The following is a 23,980-nucleotide window of genomic DNA, read 5'->3' on the forward strand; positions in this document are numbered from 1 at the left end:
GGGCGGCCGGTCGGAGGGCGGGCGGGCAGCGGGCGGCGGGCGGGGAGCTTGGACTTTGCGCCGCCGCCGCCGCCCGCTGCCAAAGTTGAAGATTAACAAACTTCGACCTGAGCCAGGGAAAGGGATTGTGCATTAACTCGTGCGCTGCCGGGGCTCAGCTGCAGCAAGCATCGGCAGCGGCCCATCCCCTCCTGGACTGCGGCGGCGGCGGAGGAAAAGGAGAAGGAGAAGGAGGCGGCAGCCCCGTCTTGCCTTGGCATCCCCAGTTGTGTTGGTTGGTGCCCGTGTGTGCGCGGGCGTGTGTGGGCATGGGAGAATCCTCGGCTGCTTCTGCAAATGTCACCTCATCCCTTGGGCCCGAAAAGAAAACGCGAAACGAGGGCTAGGGGAGGAGGAGGAAGGAGGGAAAGATGCATTCGCTACAGTTTGGGAGAGCTCGAGCTCGCGGGGCTTCCTCTGCTGAGCCCTTTAAAAGGGAAACTGAACCATAGCAGGGAAACTGATCAATGGCAGCGAAAGTGATCAGTTACTTAACCAGCCGGCCAAACTTGCTACTGTTTCTCTCTCGGCCAGGCTGTGGGAAGTGCTCATTGAAATAGACATGAAATCCACCAGGCTTGTTCTTAAAACAACAACAAAAACCCGGCCCTTCTCTTTTCCGAGCCGGAGTCCGCCTTCACGGTGCGCTGTAAACACTGTGTGACTGCCTGGATTAATTTTCTCCCGATTTTAATCCTGTTTCCCGGTTCTCAGAGGCGGTGGATTGATTGAGACTGGGAAAGCGGTAAACCTGTAGTATTTCTGAACTTCCTGAGGGCATCAACAGACATTGTAACCACACAAGCCCAGGCAGGTTGCCACCCAAGGCTACCAAATCCGGACGATTGCTTTGCCCCTTGGCCCAGGCAAGTTTTTCTACAGGAAATTCGATGTTTGTCCTTAGCTGAAGGGCAAAACTTCTCCTGGGACTTATTAAGTAAGATCCTCCGTCTCCATTGTCATTCTAACGTGCCCAAACGGTGCTGTTACTTTACTGACCTTTTTTTTTTTTTTATTTCTTTCTTTATCATCCGCATAGATTTCCTTCCTCACTATGTGTTGGACTTGGCCAGGTTAGTCGGAATCTCCAGAATTAAGTGTTTGTAATGTTGCAAATCAGGGGTAGCTCTTTACTGTTGAACAGTAAATGTTTGTTCTTTGCACAGATGCTGGCTACAGTGATCGTCCTCTGGGTGGGAAAGGCACTCAGGGTGGTAAAGTTTCCTGACTTTGATGGAAGTATACCTCGAAAGGTAAAATGCAACAAGTAAATAAATGGAGACTCCTTTTGATCATATTCAGAAGAACCACCGCACCGTCTATCTGTTCTTTCTGTACTGAAAGCACTCAGCTCTGAACCCATTTTAATTTAAAGTCTGTTTTAATCAATGTGAAGAATTTATTCAATAGCATTTCAAAATGGAATCAAGCTTTTTTTTTTTTAAATGAACGAAAGCAAAATGGGAAGTTTGGTTGTTTTTAATTAATGTGTCCTATTATCAGGAAGGCCGATCAGTCTTTAAGTTCCTCTCTCCACCAGATTATTAGGCCTTCCTTATAGCCTCAATTTTCCTATTCTGCCTTTTTCTCCGTTTTCCTCATGAAGCTGGGATAGTGGCCCATTTTCTCTTGATATATAAGCAAATTATATTTTACTATTTTTTATAACTTATAATTTATTATAATTACATTATAATAAACTTATAATTTATAAAATTATATTTTAGGCAAATAATGAGATGGAAGGTTTTTTGTATATTTTGCAGCTTTCCTCTCAGGGTTACCCCAGAGCAGGGGGGGGGAGGGAGGGAGGAAGGGGCTTAGTATTGATCTGGTGGCTTGGGGGGAGGGATGGGGAGGCTGGAATTATTTATTCACATTAACTTCTTGGGCCAGGCTGAAAGAATGTGATCCCTAAACAAACATGTGGCCCTTTGCAAAGTCTTTCAGTACTCGGGCTGTCTTGAATGACTGAGTGTTGTTATTCCTTTTACATTTTTTCCTAGACATTTCCACTACCTCTACTGTATTTTGGGAACCAAATCACAGGACTGTTCAGCACAAAGAAACTGAAGTATGACTACTTCCCCTCCCCCCTTTCCCTCCTTTCCTCAGGTTAATATAGTGAATGTTCTTAGCATCATGTGTGAGGGGCCAATAATGGAAGTAGGACTGACTCGTCTCGGAGGCAGCATTGTTTAGTCAGGATTTAAAGTCTCTGGTTACTTTTTCACATGAGAAGGCAGTGAGAGGACGCATAGGGGGTTCAGTGGATGGGAGGCCAGGGGTCTTGGGTTCAAATGTGGCCTCAGATACTTCCTAGGCAATGAGGAAGGGTTGGATTGATCGAAGTATTATAAAGAAAGCTATAGCACTGAGGAGGCTTTCTAGAGACAACCTCCTCCCACAAAAGAGGAAACTGAGGCATAGAAGGGCTCATGGAGGCTAATTTAACTTTCATTTTAGAGGCATGTAACCTGAGACACAGAAGGGCCCGTAGAGGCCATCTAGTTCATTTTACAAATAGAGAAACTGAGGTCCAGGGAGACAAATTGCCTTTCTCAAAGTCCTAAAGGAAGCAAGCTTCAGGGGTGATGTTTGAACTAGTGCCAGGCTTGAAATCAGACTTTGAATTCAAATCCAACCTCAGATACTTATTAGCTGAAAGACCCTGAACAGGTTACTTAACTGCTGCCTGCCTCAGTTTCCTCATCTGTAAAATGGAGATAACAATATCCCCGACCTCTTAGGGCGAGGATCAAATGAGATAAAAATTGTGAAGTGCTGAGCACAGGCTGTGTGTAAATGCCTACATGCTGGCTGTACTCGGCTGACTCTCAGAGAACCCTCTCTTACTCCTGGAGAAGCAGAGGCAGCCGAAGGGAAGGAGTAAAGGCCGGCAGGACAGGAAGCTCTCAGGATGGAGTTCTGGCATTTTCTGCCCAGCTTAGGAAGGCTACTTGGAGCAGGGTATAAAAATAAGCTTGAGGGAGAGGCCAGTGAAGGCTAATTCTGCTCCCTCCAGAGGAGAATGTCAACGCCTCAGGCAAAGCCCTAATATAAATATGGAACTGCTGACTTACTCCTTGCTGTCAGTTGGTTGGCACTGGCTCCCTGTCCTCTTTGGGGAAGAAAGAGGATCCCTGTTCCCCCTCTGGGCCTGCCATGCTGCCTCCTGCTCCTGGAACTGAAAGGGGCCTGTGTGGTTTGGGAGTTCAGGTGTGAGGAATACCCCCAAAGAGGCCTCAGACTTCATTCCAAGCTATGGGAGAGGACAGGAGGAGCAGGCCATCTCCCCTTTACCTTGTCTTGGGGGGAAGGGACAGTGTCAAAGAGGCCATGCCTCAGGGAGGCCCCGGAGGAAGCCAGAGGATTATGGGAGAAAGCTCCCTCCATAGATCTAGTCCCGGAGGGGCCACCCAGGCCACCTGGCCATTGCTGTCCAATTCCTGGAACACAGGAAGCACTGAACTGGCCAGAGGGTGCCTGCAGGGCATGTTGGGAGTTTCTTTTTTTTTTTTTTTAATTTTAAAAATTGTTTTCAGTTCCAAATTCTTTCCCTCCCCACTGAGAAGGCAAGAAATAGGAGCATTTTGACTTAATAACATTATCTGTGTTTTACTCTATTTTTATTTATTTTGTTCAATATTTCCCAGTGACATTGAGCTGCACCAGGAGTGTATGAGGCTGCATGGGACCCCCGGGGGGTGTCTTAGACACTTTTGAACTAGACCATCTTTCTCAGATGACAGAGGGAGAAACTGAGGTATAGGGTGGTAAAAGGACTTGGTGTCATGGATTTGGGCACCTCAGAGGTCATTCAGGCAATCCCGCTCATTTCAGAGATGAGGAAAAGAGTCCAAGAGGTAAAATGATGTGTCCAAGGGCACCCAGTAAGTGGCTGAGCCATTTCCAGCAGAGAGGGGCTTCGGAGGCCATCGAGTCCCTCTCCTCCTTTTATAGCAACAAAATCCACTTGGTTTTCTGAGTTGAGATCCAGTGTTAGCCATGTTTCCATAGAGATAGAGGCCTGCCACGAGCTTGAGCACTCCCCCCTCGCTTATGTGGGGGGGGGGCAGAGAGGCAAAAGGCCCTTCTCTCTTGGCCCCTTCCTCCCAGGAGCTCACTGTCCTCGAGAGGGCTTTGCAGAACCAGAATACACCAAGGAATGGGCGAAATGTTGGCTCCTGGAGAGGGTGGGCTGGAGAGCAGCTACCTTTTTTAAACTCTTCCCTTCTGTCTTAGAATCCATACTGTGTATTGGTTCTGAGGCAGAAGAGTGGTCAGGCCTGGGCGCTGGGGGTGAAGTGACTTGCCCAGGGTCTGAGGCTAGGTTTGGGTCCCCCCGCAGCTGCATTTTTCTTTTTGGCAAGGCACTTCACAAAGATGATCTCATTTGATCCTCTGAGAGGTGGCTGTTCTGATGATTCCCGTTTTACAAACAAGGAAACTGAGTCTAGGAGTCACTTGCTCAGGGTCACACAGGGAGTAAGTATCCACGTTAGGATTCAAACAAGTCTTTCTGCTTCTCAAGTCTCTCTTTCCCTCCAAGGTGGCCCCTTGCTGGAGGAGAGCAGAAGGACAGGCAGGGCTTTGGCAGCTGGGGGCAAAGGGGAAGGAGTGATGACTCTGTCCGGAAAGAAATAGATTTTGGAAATGACCAGCCTGGACATCAGAAATGAGCACAGAGTGGGCAGCTGGGTAGCTCAGTGGATTGAGAGCCAGGCCTAGAGACGGGAAGTCCTAGGTTCAAATTTGGCCTTGGACACTTCCCAGCCGTGTGACCCTGGGCAAGTCACTTGACCCCCATAACCTGCCCTTACCACTCTTTTGCCTTGGAGCCAGTACACACTATTGACTCCAAGATGGAAGGTAAGGATTTGAAAGAAAGAAAGAAATGAGCACGACCTGGCTGGGTCCTTTCCATCAGGTGAGCTGAGCTTCCCAGTCAGGGTTCGGGTGAACACTGAGGACCGCGTGGGAGGAGGGGGAGATCCCGGGGTGGAGATTTCCAAGGTGGAAGAAAGCGTCAGCTGAGCAGAAGCAGAAAACAGTTTGTATCTGGTCTGGGAAGCCAAGCATCGCGCTGATCCTGCCTCGTGCTCTTTCCTCCCCAGCTTGCCAATGTTTACAGTCCTGCGAAGGTTCTCCATCTTGTTTACAATGATTGCCGAAGGAGTATTACTGAAGTAAGTTCCCTTTGGAGAGGATCTCTCGGGTGTCCGAAATCGTGTCCGCCCTCCCGCCTTCCCCAGACTCTCTCCCGTGACTAAGAGAAACAGTTAAGACCCAGTGATGGAGCCCCGCACTTACGCGCCAGACAGCCGAGGCAACGGTCGGTGCCTGGCACTTACCGCCGGTTCACCATCATCGGGAAGAGCCTTTCTGTATCCTCTGCCCCCTGGAAGCCAAGCCCAGGCCATGGCGCCTGGGCTGGCTCTTGCTCTGGCACGCGGCCAGCCTCCCTCTATTGCTTTTTCCATTGGGCTGGGTCCCCTGAAGGCCTCCAGGGTCCTTTCGAGGAATCCAAGTGGTCACCAGAATTTCCCCAGTGATGCCAGCCATCATACGCGTATTCCAGCCCTCCTCGAGCTCTCTCACCGCTGATCCCTGCCTGGGAGGCTCGTTTTTCTTCTCTTCTGCTTGAGCCAAAACAGCCTTTCGGTAGATGAAAGGCAGGAGAAGCAGATAGGAGAGTCCCGACTCTGGAGAGATTAGCCAGAGTAGGTGAAAGGAGCTGCTCTTCTCCTGCCTTTGTTTTCACTTTTTTTTTTTTTTAATACAAAAAGGCTATTAGTACATAATGAGTTTCTTTAACTTCTTAAATGGGCAGACAGTCTATTTTCAGAGATCGGGTTGATCTCTGATGGGGCAAAAAGGGAGAGGGATAGAGCCGGTGGGCACCGACATTGTTTGCAGTCTTGGGTCATTTGTTTTCTTTCTTTGGGGTTTAGCCTTCTTTTTAGTTTCATAATAAGTTTACTCAAGTTTTCCAAATTTAGATGATTCCTGTATTTGGTCATTTTTAAGAGTATGTGTGGGGGGAGGGGGCTGGGCTGGAGACCAGAAAGGATGAGCCCCTCCGGTTTGGCAGCAGAGACATTGTTCTTGATAGAAAGTAATTTGCTGGGGCTTGAAGACCTGCAGAAAGTAGGAACGCCTTTATAGCGTCTACAGTGGCTGGATGAAGCTGTGGATCTCATTTCCTTATTCTGGCTTCTTAAAAGGGTGTTTTTGACCTGTTCCCTCGCCCAGGGGAAGACTATTAACTATGCAGACAGCCAGACTCATCCCCTTCTGAAAGGGGGAGAGAGGCGCGCAGGTGTTTGCGCAACAGGAGCATCAGATAAACGAGGAAATTGAGAAAGTAACCGAGCCTCCCAAAATGCAGGCGGTGTACTATTTTACCAGAATGCAGCGCATGCACAAAAAGGGGCCCACTTTGCTCCAGGCCCCCAGAATGTAGCAGTGACATCACACACACACATAAATATCCCTGTTTATCAATAAAGTAACGGGCTTCTGGGATCATGGACAGAACCTGAGCAGGAACACTGAAGTAGAGGAGGAGTGGGAGGACACTTTGAGGGACTGTAATGGCCCAGAGAACAGTGGAGAGAACTGAGAAGTAGGGGACCCTGGGAGCCACGGAGGGCACACATCGCTGGATACCCCTCTCATAGTGTTTTTGCTTCATTTTGTGTTCCTTTAGAGTCCGTTCTGGAGAGTAGAAGTATTTAAATATCACTCTGTGTGTGTGTTTATCTCTAAATACGTAACTCTTAAATAAATTATATGTTATAGGATTGTGTTCATTAAGATGAAGGATTCTTGTATATATATATATTAATATGCTATATTAATATATATAATAAAAATAATATATTAATATATTAAGAAGAGTAATCAAATAGCTTCCTAAAATAATAGAAGCATCCTGGATAAATAACTCCAATGTTTCTTTTTTTCATTTCCAGGAAGACCTTCTCTTGGGGTATTAAGATGACCGTTTTTGCAATGATCATTGGAGCATTCGTAGCTGCTAGGTAAGGTCTTCTGAGGCACAGACAGGAGTAAAATGTTGATTAAGTGCCTACTGGGTGAATGGTGCTGTGCTGAGTGCTAGAGCTTAGCCCACCTGAAATGCTCTCTGGGACAAGGCTTCTTGGTCCAAAGGAACATCCTAGGTTTGTAAAGTACAACATGCAAGCTCTTTTATTTATTTAATTTTTTAAAACCCTTACCTTCATTCTTGGAGTCAACACTGTATATTGGCTCCAAGGCAGAAGAGTGGTAAAAGTAGGCAATGGGGGTCAAGTGACTTGCTCAGGGTCACACAGCTGGGAAGCAAGCTCTTTTCCAAGGTCTAAATAGTGTTGGACTTTTTTTTTTAATTTGAAAATTTTTATTTAATGAATTAATTTAGAATATTTTTCCATGGTTACATGATTCATGTTCTTTTCCTCCCCTTCTCCCATCCCCCTCCGGTAGCCCCTTGTTGAATGTTTTGAAATAAAAATCCACAAAAAATTCAGATTAATTTAGCTCAAGACTCAGAGACCTTGGAGAACCAGTGGACTCCATCTGGAATTCAGGGGTCTAGGTTCAAATCCCAAGCTCTGTTGCCTGTGGGACCTTGGGCAAGTCAGGGAAACTCCCTAAGCCCCAGGTTGTCACCTGCAAAGGGAGGAGGTTGCACTCCATGGCCCCTGTGGTCTCTTTTTCACTCCAGATCTGTAATCTAGATTCTTTTCTTTTTCTGTAGCTTTGTCCCTAAGGCTCAGCCACTTTCCATTGGCAGGATAATTTAGTTTACAAACAAGTGAGGAAAGTGTGAATTATAGAAATGAGAAGACTAAAAATGAATGACTCTGAAGCTTCCAAAAGTTTTCATTTATTTTTTTTAAATGCTTAAAAATTTCTGTCTTAGTGTCAATTCTTGGACAAGGACTAGGCAGAGGGGTTAAGTGACTTGCTCAAGTTCCCACAATTAGGAAATGTCTGAACCCAGGTCCTCTCAATTTCAGTACTGGTGCTCTTTGCACTGTGTCATCTACCTATCCATATTTATTCTTTTTTAAAATTCAAATTTAAATCAAAATTTTTAATTCAAAAATTCAAAATTAAAATTTTTAATTCAAAATTTCAATTCAAATTTAATTCAGATAATTTTAATTCAATTAATGCATTTTCATATGTATAACTCAGTGAAATTGCTTGTCAGCTCTTGGAGAGGAGAGGGAAGAGGGGAGGGAGACAACAACAATCATGTAACCATGGAAAAAATTTAAAAAATTAAAATAATATATATTTTATTTTCCCAATTACACATGATAATAATTTTCAACATATTTTTTTCCAAAATTATAAGATCCTAACCATCTCCCTCACTCCTTCCCTTCCCTCCCCCCATTCAGAGATGGTAAACAATTTGATACTTCCCTTATTGGTCATGAGCACACTGATACAAAACCAGAACCCTCAGATAAACTGTAAAGACACTGCAGTGAAAGTTAGTCTGCTTTGATCCGCATCCATCTGACTAACTGTTCTTTCTCTGAAAGTGGAGAGCATTCCCCATCAGAAGTCATTCAGAATAGTCCCAGATCATGGCATTGCTGAGAGCAGTCAGGTTTTCACAGCGGATCCTCATATAATATTGCTGTCCCTGTGCACCAGGTTCTCCTGGTTCTGCTCATTTTGCTCCACATCAGTTCATGGAGGTCTTTCCACTTTTTCTGTTGATCTTTCTTTACAGCACAGTAGTATTCCATCACCATGTTCCACAATTGGTTCAACCATTCCCATTCTCTCCATGTCCAATTCTTTGCCACTACAAAAAGAATTGCTACAAATATTTTTGTACAAGTAGGTCCTTTCCCCCCCTTTTTAAATCTCCTACAGACACAGACCCGACCCGGAAGTGTTACCACCGGATCAAAGGGTCCTCACAATATTATACTTTGGGCTGAGTTCCAAATTGTCCTCCTGGATCAGGTTACAACTCCACAAACATGGTATTAGTGTCCTAATTTTGCTACATCTCTTCCAACATTCATCATTCTCCTTTACTGTCATATTGGCCAGTCTGATAGATGTGAGATAGTACCTCAGAGTTGCTTTAATTTGCTTTTCTCTAATTGAGTGATTTAGAATATTTTTTCATATGATTATTGGTGGCTTTGCTTTCTTCATCTCAAAATTGTGTACTCATATCCTATGACCATATGTCAATTGGGGAATGTTGTGTATTCTTATAAATTTGATTTAGTTCTCTATACATTGGAGAAATTAGGCTTTTATTAGAGAAATTTGTCATAAAATTTGTTTCCAGTTTGTTGTTTTCCTTCTAATTGTGGTAACATTAGTTTTGTTTGTACAAAAGTTTTTTAACTTAATAGAGTCAAAATTATTCATTTTGCATCTTGTAATGCTCTCTATCTCTTATTTGGTGGTAAATTCTTCCCTTCCCCAAATATCTACCAGATAAACTATTCTATATTCCCCTAATTTAGTTATGTATCACTCTTTATATCTAAATTATATGCCCATTTTGACCTTATCTTGATATAGGGTGTGAGATGTTGGTCTATACCTAGTTTCTGCCATACTCTTTTCCAATTTTCCCAGTAGATTTTGTTAAAGAGTGAGTTCTTATCGCCAAAGCTGGGGTTTGGGGTTTATCAAACACTAGGTTGCTAAGGTCATTGACCCCTATATATTGTATATCTAATCTACTCCATTGATCTACCATTCTATTTCTGATCCACTCTCAGACTTACTTTGATAATTACTGCTTCATAGCACAGTTTGAGATCTGGTACTGCTAGACTACATTCCTTCACTTTAAAAAAAAATTAATTCCCCTGATTTTCTTGACCTTTTGTTATTCTAGATGAATTTTGTTATTTTTTCTACTTCTATAAAATAGTTTTTTAATAGTTTGATTGGTGTGGCACTGAATAAGTCAATTAATTTAGGTTGAATTGTCATTTCTATTATGTTAGCTTAGCCTTCTGTAATGTAGAAAATGGCAGGATGGAATTCCTGTAAAATACAGGGTCAAGCCTCACCCAGAATTCCAGGGGACCCTGGAATTTCTACATTACAATACATGGCCAATTTTTGTCTAGGTGCTATGTACTGCTGAAAAGAAGATATATTCCTTTCTATTCCCATTCAATTTTCTCTGGAGATCTATTAGCTCTAACTTTTCTAAAATTTCATTCACTTTCTTCACTTTTTCTTGTTTATTTTTTGGTTGATTTATCTATTTATTTATCTAGATCTGAAAGTGGGAAGTTGAGTTCTCCCAATAGTATAGTTTTATTGTCCATTTGTCTCCTGAGGCTCATTTAATTTCTCCTTTAAAAATTTGGAGGCTATACCATTTGCTGCATATGTGCTTAGTGTTGATATTACTTCATTGTCTATAGTATCTTTTAACAAGATGTAATTTGTTTCTTTATCTCTTCTAATTAGATCTATTTTTACTTTAGCTTTGTTAGAGATCATGATTACCTCTCCTGCTTTTTTTACTTCTGATAATGCACAATAAATTCTATTCCAGCCCCTTATCTTCACTCTCTGTCTGTTTCCCCACCTCAGATGTGTTTCTTGCAAGCAACATATTATAGGATTCAGGTTTTTAATCTACTTTGCTATCCAATTCCTTTTTAAGGGTGAGTTCATCCCATTCACTTTCATAGTCTATGTAGTCTTCTCACTCAATCTTATTTTCCCCCTTTGATATCCTGTTCTTTCTCTTCTCACTCTGTCCCTCTTCACTGGTGTTTTGGTATTTATTAGCCCACTCTTTCCCCATCTTGTTCTCCTTGTACTTCTCTATATTCCATCTCTGAGCTAGTTATGATGAGTGTAAGGTTTAGGCATTGCCTATCCCCACCTTCATCCTCCCTCCACTGTAATAGTTTTTTTTATGCCTCTTCAGGTGAGATAATTTATCACATTCTACCTTTCTCTTCCCTTCCCTTTTCTCTCATAGCAAACCTCTTTTTCATCTTGGATTTGTTTTTTGCATATCATGTCATCCTAATCAGCTTACTTCCATACCCTCTGTCTATGTATCTTCCTTTTAACTGCTCTAATACTGATACAAATTTTAAGAATTACAAATATCATCTTTCCACATAGAAATATAAATAGCTTGACCTTACTGAGTCCTTTAAATTTTCTCTTTCGTATTTACCTTTTTATGCTTCTCTTGAATCCTGTGTTTAGGCTTCTGATTTTCTGTTTAAATCTGATATTTTCATCAGGAATACCTGGAAATCTATTTTATTAAATGACCTATTTTTCCCTTAAAAGAATATATTCAGTTTTGCTGGATAGGTGATTTTCATTTGTAAACCTGGATCTTTTGCCTTCTGGAATATCATCCTTCCAATCCTTTAATGTGGAGGCTGCTAAGGCCTATGTGACCCTGACTGTATCTACATGTTATTTGAATTGTTTCTTTTTGGCTGATTGCAGTATTTTCTCCTTGGCTTGGAGGCTCTTGAATCTAGGTATAATATTCTTTAGAGATTTGGAGATTTCTTTCCAGAAGTGGTCTGTAGATTCTTTCCATTTCTATTTTACTCTCTAGTTCAAGCATATCAGGGCAATTTACTCTGATAATTTCTTGTATTATCGTGCTAAGTTGAAACAAAATTGTTTTTTATCATGGCCTTTAGGTAATCTAATAATTCTTAAATTCTCCCTCCTGGATCTATTTTCCAGGTTGGTTGTTTTTTTTTTTCCCAATGAGCTATTTCACAGTTTCTTCTGTTTTTTCATTCTTTTGATTTGATTTTATTGTTTCTTGATGTTTCATGAAGTCATTAATGTCTAGTTGCCCAATTCAAAGGTATGATTTTCTTCCATGAGCTTTTGAACCTCTTTTTCCATTTAGCCAATTCTGCTCTTAAAGTTATTTTCTTCTTATATTGCCTTCATTCATCTTCTCCATTTTTCCTTTGCCTCTGTTTGATTTTTTAAGTTCTTTTTGAGCTCTTCCAAAACCTAAGAATAATTCATTTTTTTAATGGTTTCCATGTATTTGCTTTGATTTTATTGACCCCTCCTGTATCTATGCCTTGGTCTTTTTTTTTGTCTCCATAAACATTTTCTATAGTTAGGTGTTTTTTGTTATGGTTGGTTTTTTTGATGTTGACTCATTTTCCCAGCCTTTTTCTTGACTTTTACTTTCATCTTAAAGGTGGGTTCTGGGTAGGGCAGCCACTCTTTTAAACTTCAGGTTTTCCTCAATGCTACCCTTAGCAATATTTTTGGGTTTCTGCAAGTTTTAGTTCTTCACAGGTAGTATGATGGCCCATGGGCTAGGAGTTCTGAAAGCCATCCCCCACCACTGATTCAATCTCCCCTGGGTCTGCTGAGAGCTTGTAGGACTCAAACCCCTGTGAGCTAGCCTGAGGTTCAAAGTCTAGTCTCAGGGTTGGGCAGAGACTTTGGGTCTCACTCTGGGCTAGATCTGGTCAGCCACCCTGTGGACCTCCTTGCCCTGGTGCTTGTAACTTTGGCTTAAGCTCGGGTAGGTCTAGCTCTGGGCTTACACAGGTGGGGTGTGCTTCAGATGGCCTTGCCCTTGGGTTTAGGTCCTCGCTGCAGGCTTGGACAAGGGCCTGCTTGGCACCATGCGAAATGCCTTGTACTGGGGCTTGAAACTTTATAGGGTGCCCCTGGACTTTCACTACTACTGACTTAGGCAGGATCTCAGAGATTCCTCCAATGTCGGCTTGGGCCCAGCTTCAGAACCTGGAACAGTAGTTGTGGGGGCAGGGGTGGCATGCTGTTGGCCGGCTCCACCGCTCCTTGGTGGGACCTGACTCTGGGCTGCTCTCCCCTCTCACTCCCATGAACCAGGCTCTCTCCCTCCCTTCCAAGCTGTCTTCAGCAGGGAAACTGCTTTACTCTGGTCCCATGTTGGCTCTGACACTCCAGAATTTGTTTTGAAGCCTATTTTAAGTTTGGTTGGCCTGGTCCAGAGTTTCCCTATTCCTGCCTGCCATCTTGGCCTGTCCATATTTACTCTTATGGACTCACATTTGAATGTGTCCAATAGTCATGCTACAGTGTGGGCCTGCTAGAACTCTTTGTCTCGGAATCCCAGGATCTTTCTTATATGGATTATATTTTTAAAAAGAGCTGAGCCCAATGTGTGGCATACAGAAGGTGCTCTATACATCCTTCTTATAAATGCTTCTTCTCTTCTCTTCCCTCCCTACAACCCACTGGCAGGGGGAGGAGGAGGATGATTATGAGTCACTTATGGTTTTTACCATCTGGAGGCAGCACAACCACTCTGTGATCCAATGGCCTGGAATTGGGGCTGTCCCTCACACACAGATTTCCTACCTCCAAGCCTTTGCACTGGCAGTGTCCCACAGTGGAAATGTGCCTCTGTCTCCTGGAATACCTGTTTCCTTCCAGACCCAGCTGAAGCAGCACCTCCTGGAGGAGGCCTTTCTGAGTGTCCCACTCTCCCCGGCTGCTCGTATGTCCCTTCTCGTCCCTCACCCTGTTTGTAGGTGCCGAGTGTATGTTCAGTGTATTTGTGTGTGCGTGTGGGAGCTCCTTGGCTCACTTTCCATCCCAGTGAAGAGCCCAGCTTCTGCAGGAAGCCTTTCCCAGCCCTGTGGAATTCCAGGGCCCTCCCCCGCACCTTGGCTATTTCCTGTGTGCCCTGCATAGAGCTCACTTTGTCCACCTCTGTTTGCCTGTCGCCTCCCCCATAGCCTGGGAGCTCCCTGAGGGCAGGGCCTGCTTTTTCCTCCTCCTGTATCCCCAGGGCTTAGCATGATGCCTGGCACAGAACAAGTGCCCAGCAGATGTTTATTGATTGGTTGATGGACATACATACTGTCTTCATATTTTTATTTGTATACATACATGCATATTTTCATTTAATAAATAAATGTATGAATATTTTTCCCCGTTAGAAAGGAAGCTCCTGGAGGTAGCTGGATGGCTCAGTAGTTAGAGAGCCAGACTTAGAGACAGGAGGTCCTGGGTTCAAAACTGGCCTCAGATACTTTTTAGCTGTGTGACCCTGGGCAAGTCACTTAACCCCTACTGTTTAGCCCAAACTGCTCTTCTGCCTTAGAGCTAAAGCAGTATTGATTCTAAGAAAGAAGATACGGGTTAAAAAAACCAGAAGAATGGACATCTGTGTTCATCCCAGGTGTACATGATAGAGAGTTCCTTGAATGATCTTTGTATATTCAGATACTTGCATTTGGGGCTCATCGAATAGTGAATAAAAGCATAAATGAGAGACAGAATCAGAGAGACAGAGACGGAGAGAGACAGAGGGGGGAGTGAAAAGGAGAAAGAGGAGAGAGAGAGATTGAGAGGGAGGGAGAGGAAAAGAAGGGTGGGAGAGAGATAGACAGAGACAGAGAGGAAAGAGAGAAGGAGAAAGTGAAGGAGATTGGGAGCAGCTGGGTAGCTCAGTGGATGGAGGGCCAGGCCTAGAGATGGGAGGTCCTAGTTTCAAATCTGGCCTCAGCCACTTCCCAGCTGTGTGACCCTGGGCAAGTCACTTGACCCCCATTGCCTAGCCCTTAACACTCTTCTGCCTTGGAACCAATACACAGTATTAACTCCAAGATGGAAGGAGAGGGTTATTTTTAAAAAAATAAATAAAAGAAAGTGAAGGAGAGTGAGAGAGAGAGAAAGGGAGGGAGGGAGAGGAAAAGAAAGGTGGGAGAGAGAGAGAGAGAGAGAGAGAAGGGACAGGGAGGGAGAGGAGGGAGAGGGAGAGCCTATCTTTGTACCCCCTGCCCCTAGCACTGTGCCTGTCACTTGGTATTTGCTTACTAAATGCTACTGGATTGAATCATAGTGGAAAGTGCTGAAAGTGGGGGCAGGAAGACCTGGCTCGGGTCCTCCCTGAGATATTTGCCATCTGTGGGAGCTTGCCTCGGTCTCCTCGTCTGTAAAATGGGGGCGCTGAAGGGTCGTCCCCCCAGGGTAGTCTTCTGGCTGGGGGCTGCAGGCACTGAGCAGGAGCTCTCTGTTTACCTTTTCAGCTCTGACCTGGCGTTTGACCTGGAAGGCTACGTCTTCATCCTGGTCAACGACGTCCTGACGGCGGCCAACGGCGCCTACGTGAAGCAGAAACTGGACTCCAAGGTCAGTAGCCCCGAGGCCCCTCTGAGAGGGACAGCCTGGCACGATGGGGGCACGGAGGGGGCGCCGTTTTCCCTGTACTGAATCATTGTAGTTTATTGCTGCAGGAAGGCTGGCTGAAGGGGAGGCAGCCTCGTCGAGGTCAGGGACGGCTTCCTTTTGTCCACACCCGGGACACACTGGGCGCTTAATAAATGCTGATCGGTAGGATCAGGGGGGCTGGGTGGGGATGGATGGGGCCCCCAAGGGAGGACTAGCCCTTCTTTGCCCAGTGTAGCTCTGCACATCGGCAGAATCTCCCCGGGAAGGCTCAGGGAGTGAACTGGGTTACAGAGGAGTGAAGTGACTGACCCACAGTCATCCAGCCAAACTCTGTCAGAGAGAGGACCAATGGGACGCCCAGGCCAGGGCCCTGTCCATGTGGCCTCTCATTCAGAGTGGTCGAGGGAAGATAGTGGGTTTGGTGGGGATCAGAAGCGTCGGGGGCTCAAGGACCGAGGTGGGGGAGAGTTAAAGCAGACCTTCGAGGTCGCCCTCCTTCCCATCAGGACTAACACAAATAGCGAACGTTTCCGAGGCCTTGGAAGGCTTGCAAAGGGCATTTGATCCTCACACCAGCAGTAGGAGATAGGTGCTATGATTATCCCATTTTACAGATGAGGAAAGTGAGGCAGAATACGTAACTTGCTCAGGGTCACACTAAGCTAAGGCAAGAGTTTTCCTGATTCTAAGCGATCCATGACTCCACCTTATTACCTATCTGGTTTATGCTCCTGGTGTTACAGATTGGGAAACCGAGGCTAGGTGACGCGTCCAGGGAAACAGGCCATAGAGCTGGGATTTGGACCCAAATCCTCTGAGCCTCTTCCCACCGAGTCCCGCCACCTTCTCTCCGGGATGATGAGGTGTTTGCCCCGGAGCAGGGGGGATTTCACAGAAAGCCTCCATTTTGTAGGCGAGGAAGCCGAGGGATGTGAGCACGGTGGGGGGACCCAGGACTGAAAGAGCTTTCGGAGAAGCCCGTCATGGGGAGAGGGGACGGCCAACAGCCGGATGGGCTCGGGAGCTCCTGGGGGACGGTGGGAGGAGGAGACAGAATAGAGGCGGCTCTGTTGTACGTCTGCCGGAAGCCAAAGAAAACTCAGGGACCGAGAGCTGCTTTTCTCGGGTCGGGCGCCAGGCTTCCTGACCCGGGTCCGGCAGGAGACTCGGGGGATGCCCAGGGTCCTGCCTGAGGTCTAAGCATGAAGGCTGAGGGGGAGGTTTTGGTTCTAGGCAGTGTGGTTTAGGACGGTCGTCTTCATTTTGGATGAAGAGTGGTAGCAGCTGGCAGTTTGTGTTCATGGGGCACAGCCTTAGGCTGAGCAATAATCAGGTAGTCTCGGGTCTCCGTGGATGGGAGATGGGAGGTCCTGGGTTCAAATCTGACCCTAGACACTACCTAGCTGTGTGACCCTGGGCAAGTCCCTTAACAACTCCATTGCCAACCCTTACAACTCTTCTGCCTTGGAACCAATATATAGTATTGAATCTAAGATGGAAAGTAAGGGGTTAAAAAAATCCATCTCCATCAACCAGCATCTATTAAGCACCTGCTCTGTGTCAGCCACTCTTCTAGGCTTTGGGGATACAAAGGAAAAAAGGAGACATTTGAGCATTTATTAAGCTCCTGGGCATACAAAGGGGACAGTCCCTGCCCTCCCGGGCCTCACACTCTCCCAGGAGAGACAGACAGCAGGTGCAGATAAGGAGATGGACAAAAGAAAGCAGGTGGTTGGGGAAGGGACGGCCACCTCATTCTGGGACAGCTCTCCTGGTCCCTGCAGCTGGGGGCGCCTGCGGCTCCTGAAATGACCTGGGAGAACTCAGCTGCGTCCCCTGAAGGCCAACTGGGAGAGGCGGGACTGTTTGTTTCCACTGGATTCAACAAGTGTTAACTAAGGGCCCACTGTGGGTACCATACCAGGTGTCGTGCAGGGGGGATAGAAGGGTAAAGAAGACACGTGTGTGTGTGTGTGTGTGTGTGTGACAGAGACAGAGACAGAGAGGGAGGAAAAAGAGGGAGATATAGAGGGAAGAGAGAGAGAAGGGGAAAGAGAGATGGAAGATGGAGAGTGACAGACAGAGGAGGGAGGGAGACAGAGTGTGACAGAAAGAGAAACAGAGTGAGAGAGACAGAAAGGGAGAAAGAGAAAGAGGAAGAGACAGTCAGAGAAGGAGAGACTGAGACAGAGACAGGGGGAGAACCAGAGAGAGACAGAGGGAGAGAGTGAAAGAGAGAGAGATGGGGAGAGAGATAGAGGGAGGGGAGAGAGGCTGGTGAGGAGGGGGGAGACCTGGCTTTGGGTGGGTGCTCCGGCCGAAGCTCTTGGCTCTTGCTTGGTGAGGCCAAGCTCACTGCCTCCCTGTGTCCTTCCCCAGGAGCTGGGAAAGTACGGGCTGCTCTACTACAATGCACTGTTCATGATCGTGCCCACCATGGTCATCGCCTACTTCACTGGAGACGCCCAGAAGGTAGGACCCGTGTGTTGCTCTCAGCTTTTTGGGGCTTTCTTCAGGTCCAAATGACGGGCTCGTAGGTCGAGTGGAGTGTCGGGTGGCCAGAGCTGAGAGCTGCTTCCCCGCCTGCTTTTGCTGGGCCTCGGTGGGAGCCGCCACCAGGAAGCCTCAGAATAGCTGTTGCTGGAAACATAACTAGCGAGCTGTCAGCTGGGACGCTTGGGGTGGGAGGAGGAGGACAGGGAGCCTGGAGGCTGACTTTTCTGGGTGGAGGCCCAGAAATGCTGAGAAGGGGCCGCTGCTCTTGAAGCATTCCAGCCTCAGTTTCCTCCTCTGTAAAAGGAGGGAGTGACCATGGGGACTCTTAGGCTTCTGGATTTGTGACCCAGAAATGGTAGTTACTGAAGCCTCTGCAGCCCTGAAGCTTCTCCTTTGGGTGATTTTCTGTTTGGGCTGCCCGCCTGGGATGCCAGACCCAGGCAGTGTCATGACAACGTTGTCTGTAGCCTTTGCTCGGGCCCCTCACGGTCCTTGTTTTCTGCAGACGTTTGGCTCGCTGACCCAGAGGAGCCTCTGTCGGGGCCCGCCGAGCGAGGGAAGATGGGGGGCTGAAGGGGGAGTTGTGGGATCGCAGAGATGAGCCAGAAACCTGAGCCCTTCTGCCAGGGGCTTCAGTCTGATCGATTCTTGTTGCTTTTCACACGAAGGCCATGTCCAGGCACGTTGCCTCTCGCCTTGCCCCAGGAGGAGGGAATGATTTCATCTTCTCTGCTCTAGAGCCTCGGGGCCTGGGCCCCCCGAGCCCCAAAATGGCCAGTGTGTTTTATGGGATCGTGTGCTTTGAGCTGGCAGGGACTGTAGAGAGTGTTTGGTGGCTCCTTGCTGAGCGAGGAGCAGCCCCGGCTTCCATGGTGGGTCCTCTCTCTGCCCCGTGGTCCTACCCCATTCCCACTGCACTGGGCGGCCTCTGGGCTCATCTGGCCTTTAGAATTGTGGTCATTTGTACAATGGTGGCCCTTGCGTGGTTCTTCCTCCCTTCCTTCCTGTCCCCCTTCCCCTGTTGGTCCCCCTGGGGGTCCCTCCTCCTCGCCCCCTCCTTTTCCCCTTGGCTGTCTCCGTGGGTGCTTCGAGCCCCCGTGGCTTGGCAGATGGAGAAATCCTGAAATGTTTGTGGAAGGAAATGACCCACCACGGTGTCAATCCCTGCCATGTGCTCGGTGCAGAAGAGTCACCTTTGAACTGATGGTGTTGCTCTCCAGCCGGTGGGTCTTCTCTCTCCAGGCTTGTTGGGGCAGCGACTTTGCTTCAGGTCTTTTATTTATTTATTTTAATTAAAAAAAAAATTTTTTTTTAACCCTTAACTTCTGTGTATTGGCTCCAAGGCAGAAGAGTGGTAAGGGTGGGCAATGGGGGGTCAAGTGACTTGCCCAGGGTCACCCAGCTGGGAAGTGTCTGAGGCCAGATTTGAACCCAGGACCTCCCGTCTCTAGGCCTGGTTCTCCATCCACTGGGCTACCCAGCTGCCCCTGCTTTGGGTCTCTTAAAAGAACCTTTGCCAAATACGCTTCTGACTTTCTGAAATTTGACAGTTGATGTCAGTCGGTCAACAAGCGTGTGTGAAAGAAATCAGGGCCGGATCCTCGGAGTGGGCACAGAGGCTTCTGTGAAGTAAACACAAATGTGCAACTATCAATGAATCCAGATACAGGTCATCGGGGGAGGGCAGGCACAGTGGGCAGCACAGGGGCCAGATCTGGGAGGGCTTCTTGTAGGAGGTGTGGTTTGAGCCAAGTTTCCTTCGTTATTGAACCACTGTCCGAAGCTGCCATCTCATAGGACCAAGAATATTTGTGACTTCTGGTAGCCCTGTAAGGAAGGTGAAAGTAGGGGTCCATTTTATAGATATGGAAACTAAGGCTCCACAAGGTGGGGTGACCTACCCAGAGTCAGAGTGTCTCAAAAGTGACCTGTGGTGAGAAGAGCTTGGAGAGGCAGATGGCTGACTGGTCTGGGGGCCACAAACGCCTGCCGTTTGCCTGTGGTCAGCACAAGCTCCACTGACTGCCTCCTGCCTTCAAGAATGGTTTGAGAGCTTTTAGTCACCTGCCATTCCCCGGATCTACGGGGGAGGCAGGCGCTGAGTCCGGAGGATTTTTTTGTGGAGGCTGGCAGGAAGCCTGGAGGCAGGAATGAGGAAGGAGACGGTGCCAGGTCAGGGGGCAGCCGGAGGAAGTGCCCAGAGCGGAGCAGGCAGGAGGCCAGAATCAGCAGGTCCGAGCATGGATGGGGGAGAGGCTCGAGGGGGCGGCAGCTCAGGAAAGACTTCGGAAAGCCAGACAGAGCTTGCTGATCCCAGTGGGCACCTGGAGCCGGGAGCCACGATGGCGTTCTTGAAGAGGGGCTGATGGGGTCAGACCGACATCCGCAGCTGGGCCTTGTTGGGGTGGAAGAAGGGTTGGAGCAGCCCGGGTGTGAGGTGACCTGGGCTTGTACCAGGGGCTTTGCCAGAGGAGAGAAGGCGGCATGTGGGAGAGCTGTGATGAAGGTAGCATGACCAGGAGCTGACCACTGACTGGCAGCCAGGAGGAGAAGAAGGAGGAGAGGAGGACCCTGGGCTGGGCACCCTGGTGCCTGGGAGGTTGGTAGTGCTCTCTGGTGCCTGGGGGGCTGGTGGTGCCCTCCGGTGCTTGGGGGGCTGGTGGTGCCCTCTGGGGGCCTCAGGGGGCTGGTGGTGCCCTCTGGGGCTGGGGGGGCTGATGGTACCTTCCTCCAAGTGGTTTGGAGGGAAAGAGGATGAGTTTGGTTTTGGATATACTGAGCAGTAGACGCCTTTGGGACCTCACCTTCTAGACTTCTCACAGGCAGCAGGTGGAGATTCCAGACGGGTTTCTTCAGCTTGGATGGGAGGTCAGCACCCCCAGGGCACCTCTAAAGTCCCAGTGGATGCCTTTCCTTCAGAGCCCTGGGCTTAGGGGCAGCCCCCTTCTCCTTGGGGCCTCTCCTTATCTCCCACATGCCCCAGGGATGCCTCAGAGCTCCTCCACCCTCCCTAGGAATTCCTCCTTCTCCTTTATCTGGATTCTGTATCTCTGTACTTGTTTGTTAGCTCCTGAGGGGCGCCCATTGCTTGGTTATATCTTCATATCCCCAGAGTTTAGCCCAGTGCCTGGCACTTAGAGGGGACTCGATAAATACTCTTTGATGACTTGATTTCATTGATTCTTTGGGTTTAAAGGCAGAGAATCACTCTCCAGAAGCTTTTGGCCTCTCAGTAAATTTTCTTAAACTATAGTGCATTAAAGAATATTTAAGAGCCAGACCTAGCTAGGAGAGGATCTGGGTTCAAATCTGACCTCTGACACTTCTTAGCTGCGTGACCTTGGGCAAGTCACTTAGTCCTCTTTGCCCAGCCCTTATCACTCTTTTGCCCTGGAATGGTGGCACAGTGTTGATTCTGAGAGAGAAGGTAAAGAGTTTAGAAAAACAAAAAATTAAATGGGAGGCCCTGTGGTATAGGAGGCAAAGCTCTGGAGTCAGAGGCAAAGTGCCCGAATTCTAACGCCGGAGGCTCTGCCACTTTTCTTATCAGTTTGGCCCTGAACAAGTCACATAACTTTTCTGTCTCATGTCCAGAGTAAGAGAGCGAAATCCGAGGCCCCGAGTGGTTCTTGTGACCTCTGAAGCCTTGATCTTTTGGGTCATAAAACTCAGGAGGTTCCAGAGATCGGCTCAGGTGAATGAGAAGCCTTTTCATGCTGACAGGAAAGCTAAATAGGAGTGTGCCGGGAGTCCATGCAAAGGCACTACACGTTCCCCTGAATTGCCCCAGTCATTGTTCCCCGTTTATTCATCACTAAAATAAGGGTTTGGGACTGTGTGATCTCGATTCTGTGATCCGGGTGGATAAAATAAAGCTCCTTTATAGGGCTAAGGAGAGAACCGGCCCGACTTCTGGGAGAGGCCCCAGACTTCATTCCATAAGTTTTCCTGAGTCTGTCCTTGACGCGGCTGTTCAAAGAATCTTCCAAAATCGTGCCCCTCCTCTGCTAAAGGAACTCCAAATGCTCTTGGCTGCAAGAATCCCACATAGCCTCTTTAGCCTGGCCTTCAGGGCCCTCAACCTCCTGGCTCCAACTCTGCTTTCCAGACTTTCTTCCCTTTCATCCCCTTTGCACACTGTCCCCTTCATTTAACTCTCCTGCCTGGAATGAACTCTCTCCCTCTCTCAGCCTTTTCAGAATCTTCTCCAGGCTGAATTCAGGGACTCCCTAATTCATGAAGCCTTTCCTTCTCCCTTCTGGCAAAAAAAAAAAAAAAAAAAAAAAGCATTCTTCTCGCCCTCCTCAGATATTCCCAGAGTCCTTTGAATGTCTACCATGCCTCTGTCGGTCATAAGAACATAGATTTAGTGATGGAAAGAACTCAGAGACGTTCTAGTCCAACTCACCCCTTCCACACACATTGCCTGGGAAGAAACCAAGGCCAAGAGAGGTTAAGTGACTTGTCCAAGGACACACAACTTATTCATATCTGAGGCATAATCTGAATCCAAGTCCTTCTGACTCCCAGTCCAGCATCCTCTAGACTCTGCCCTGCTGAATTTCTAATCTAGGTCCATTTCTTATTCCAATCAATCAGTAAATAGTGATTAAGCACGTGCTAGGCACTGTGCCAGCCATTGAGAATGTAAGAAAGGGGCAAAAGGCAGTCTCTTCCTTCAAAGAACTCCCAGTCTAATGGGAGAGACAAAAGGCAAACAATGTGCAGGATAAAGAGGAGAGGCCCTGGGATGGAGGGCTTCCTGGAGGAGGTAGACTTTTAGTTGGGACTTACAGGAAGCCAGGGAGGTCAGTGGCTGACCAAGGTCCTGAGGTTGGGAGCTGTGACCTTTATCATCGTTGTATCCCTGGCAACTAGGACAACTTTCTTGTGCATCAGAGATTTCTTGGCAAAATTTTAGTCTTATTCCCACTAAAATGAATATTTGTCAAGTCTCTATTCTATGGGCTGAGAGTTGTCATGAGGAGGTTGGAGATGCAGCAGAATTTTAAGTCAAAATACGTGGATGTATTTGTATGAAACAGAAACCCCTGTGAGCCTGGGTACAATTGGGTGTGGAAGATGCGATCGATGCCTAGGAGTGCCAGGGAATTGTTGGTGTGGCATTGTGAAAAAGACCGTGAAGGGGTAGTGAGGTGGCACAATGGATAAAGCACCACACCTGGAGCTAGGAGGGTCCAAATCTGGTCTCTGACACTTCCTTGCTGTATGACCTTGGGTAGGTCAATTCACCTCAATTGCTTAGCTCTTTGCTTCTGACTGATAACTGATACTTAGTACTGATTCTGAAGTAGAAAGTAAAAGAGACCCTGACCCTGGAGAGATTGTTAGCACCCTTGCCAGGGAGGGCTAGAAGAGCCTGTTCTTTTTACAAATGAAAAAAACTGAACCATTTAGTGATGTGGCTGAAGGCCTTATGCAGAGGACCAGGTCTTAGAGGTGAGATTTGAACCCTGGCCCTTCCACCTGCTACTCAGCTCTCTCTACACTTAGTGGCTTTGTGACTGTGACCCAGTGACCTTGCCCCTCCTGAATTTTCCTCACCTGAGAAAGGGCTAATAATCCTGGCATTCCTAGGCCTTGTTCTGTATCTGAGACATTCCTAGCTTCAGAGAATGTATTTACATTCGGTCCCCCTCAGGTAAAAAGCTTCTACTGGGAGATAAAGGCAGATAAAAGCCACCTGCTGTGATGCAGGATTTATGCAAGATCTTGCATAAATCCTGTATTACACAGCACCCTGGGACAAACCATTTCACAAGAAAATTCTCTGGAATCTCTGAGGAGGCTCCTCCACTGTCCCAGAGCTCTCCCTTACCCAAAAGTAGTGGTGATTTTATTTAGCCTCTTTGTGACTCTGTTTGGGGTAGAGATACTGGAGAGGTTTATCATTTCCTTCTCTAGCTCATTTTATAGATGAGGAAACTGAGACCAACAGGGTTAAATGACTTGCCCAGCATCCCTCAGTTAGTAAGTGTCTGAGGCTGGATTTGAATTCAAGTCTTCCTTGCTCGAGGTCTGGTGCTCTACCCTCTGTGTCACTGTGCCCAAAGGAGAAACACCTTGGTCCCAGGTCAATATACCCGGGCCGAGTGAAATCAGAAAGCGCCAGGTCTCCTCCAGTGTCCTGGGTCTCCTTAGCCCTAGCTGGTGGCATGGGGCAGGTGATGGGACAGAGGGTTAAATGGAGCCACCCTAGTTCCCCCAGCCTCTGGCCCACCACAGACAT

General features: G+C 47.3%; 1 protein-coding gene across 1 annotated transcript in view; it reads left to right on the forward strand.

The window, feature by feature from the left end:
* SLC35D1 (solute carrier family 35 member D1) overlaps positions 1-23,980 on the forward strand; it is a 48,501-nt gene that overhangs the window by 5,269 nt on the left and 19,252 nt on the right. Inside the window, exons 2-8 of the mRNA XM_044676908.1 lie at positions 1,079-1,112; positions 1,206-1,292; positions 2,046-2,113; positions 5,157-5,228; positions 7,017-7,085; positions 15,093-15,195; positions 17,614-17,706. Of these exons, the coding sequence (XP_044532843.1) occupies positions 1,079-1,112; positions 1,206-1,292; positions 2,046-2,113; positions 5,157-5,228; positions 7,017-7,085; positions 15,093-15,195; positions 17,614-17,706 (526 nt within the window). The remainder of the gene's footprint in view (positions 1-1,078; positions 1,113-1,205; positions 1,293-2,045; positions 2,114-5,156; positions 5,229-7,016; positions 7,086-15,092; positions 15,196-17,613; positions 17,707-23,980) is intronic.

Source organism: Gracilinanus agilis, chromosome 4 (genome assembly GCF_016433145.1).
Source record: "Gracilinanus agilis isolate LMUSP501 chromosome 4, AgileGrace, whole genome shotgun sequence".
NCBI classification, from domain to species: Eukaryota; Metazoa; Chordata; class Mammalia; order Didelphimorphia; family Didelphidae; genus Gracilinanus; species Gracilinanus agilis.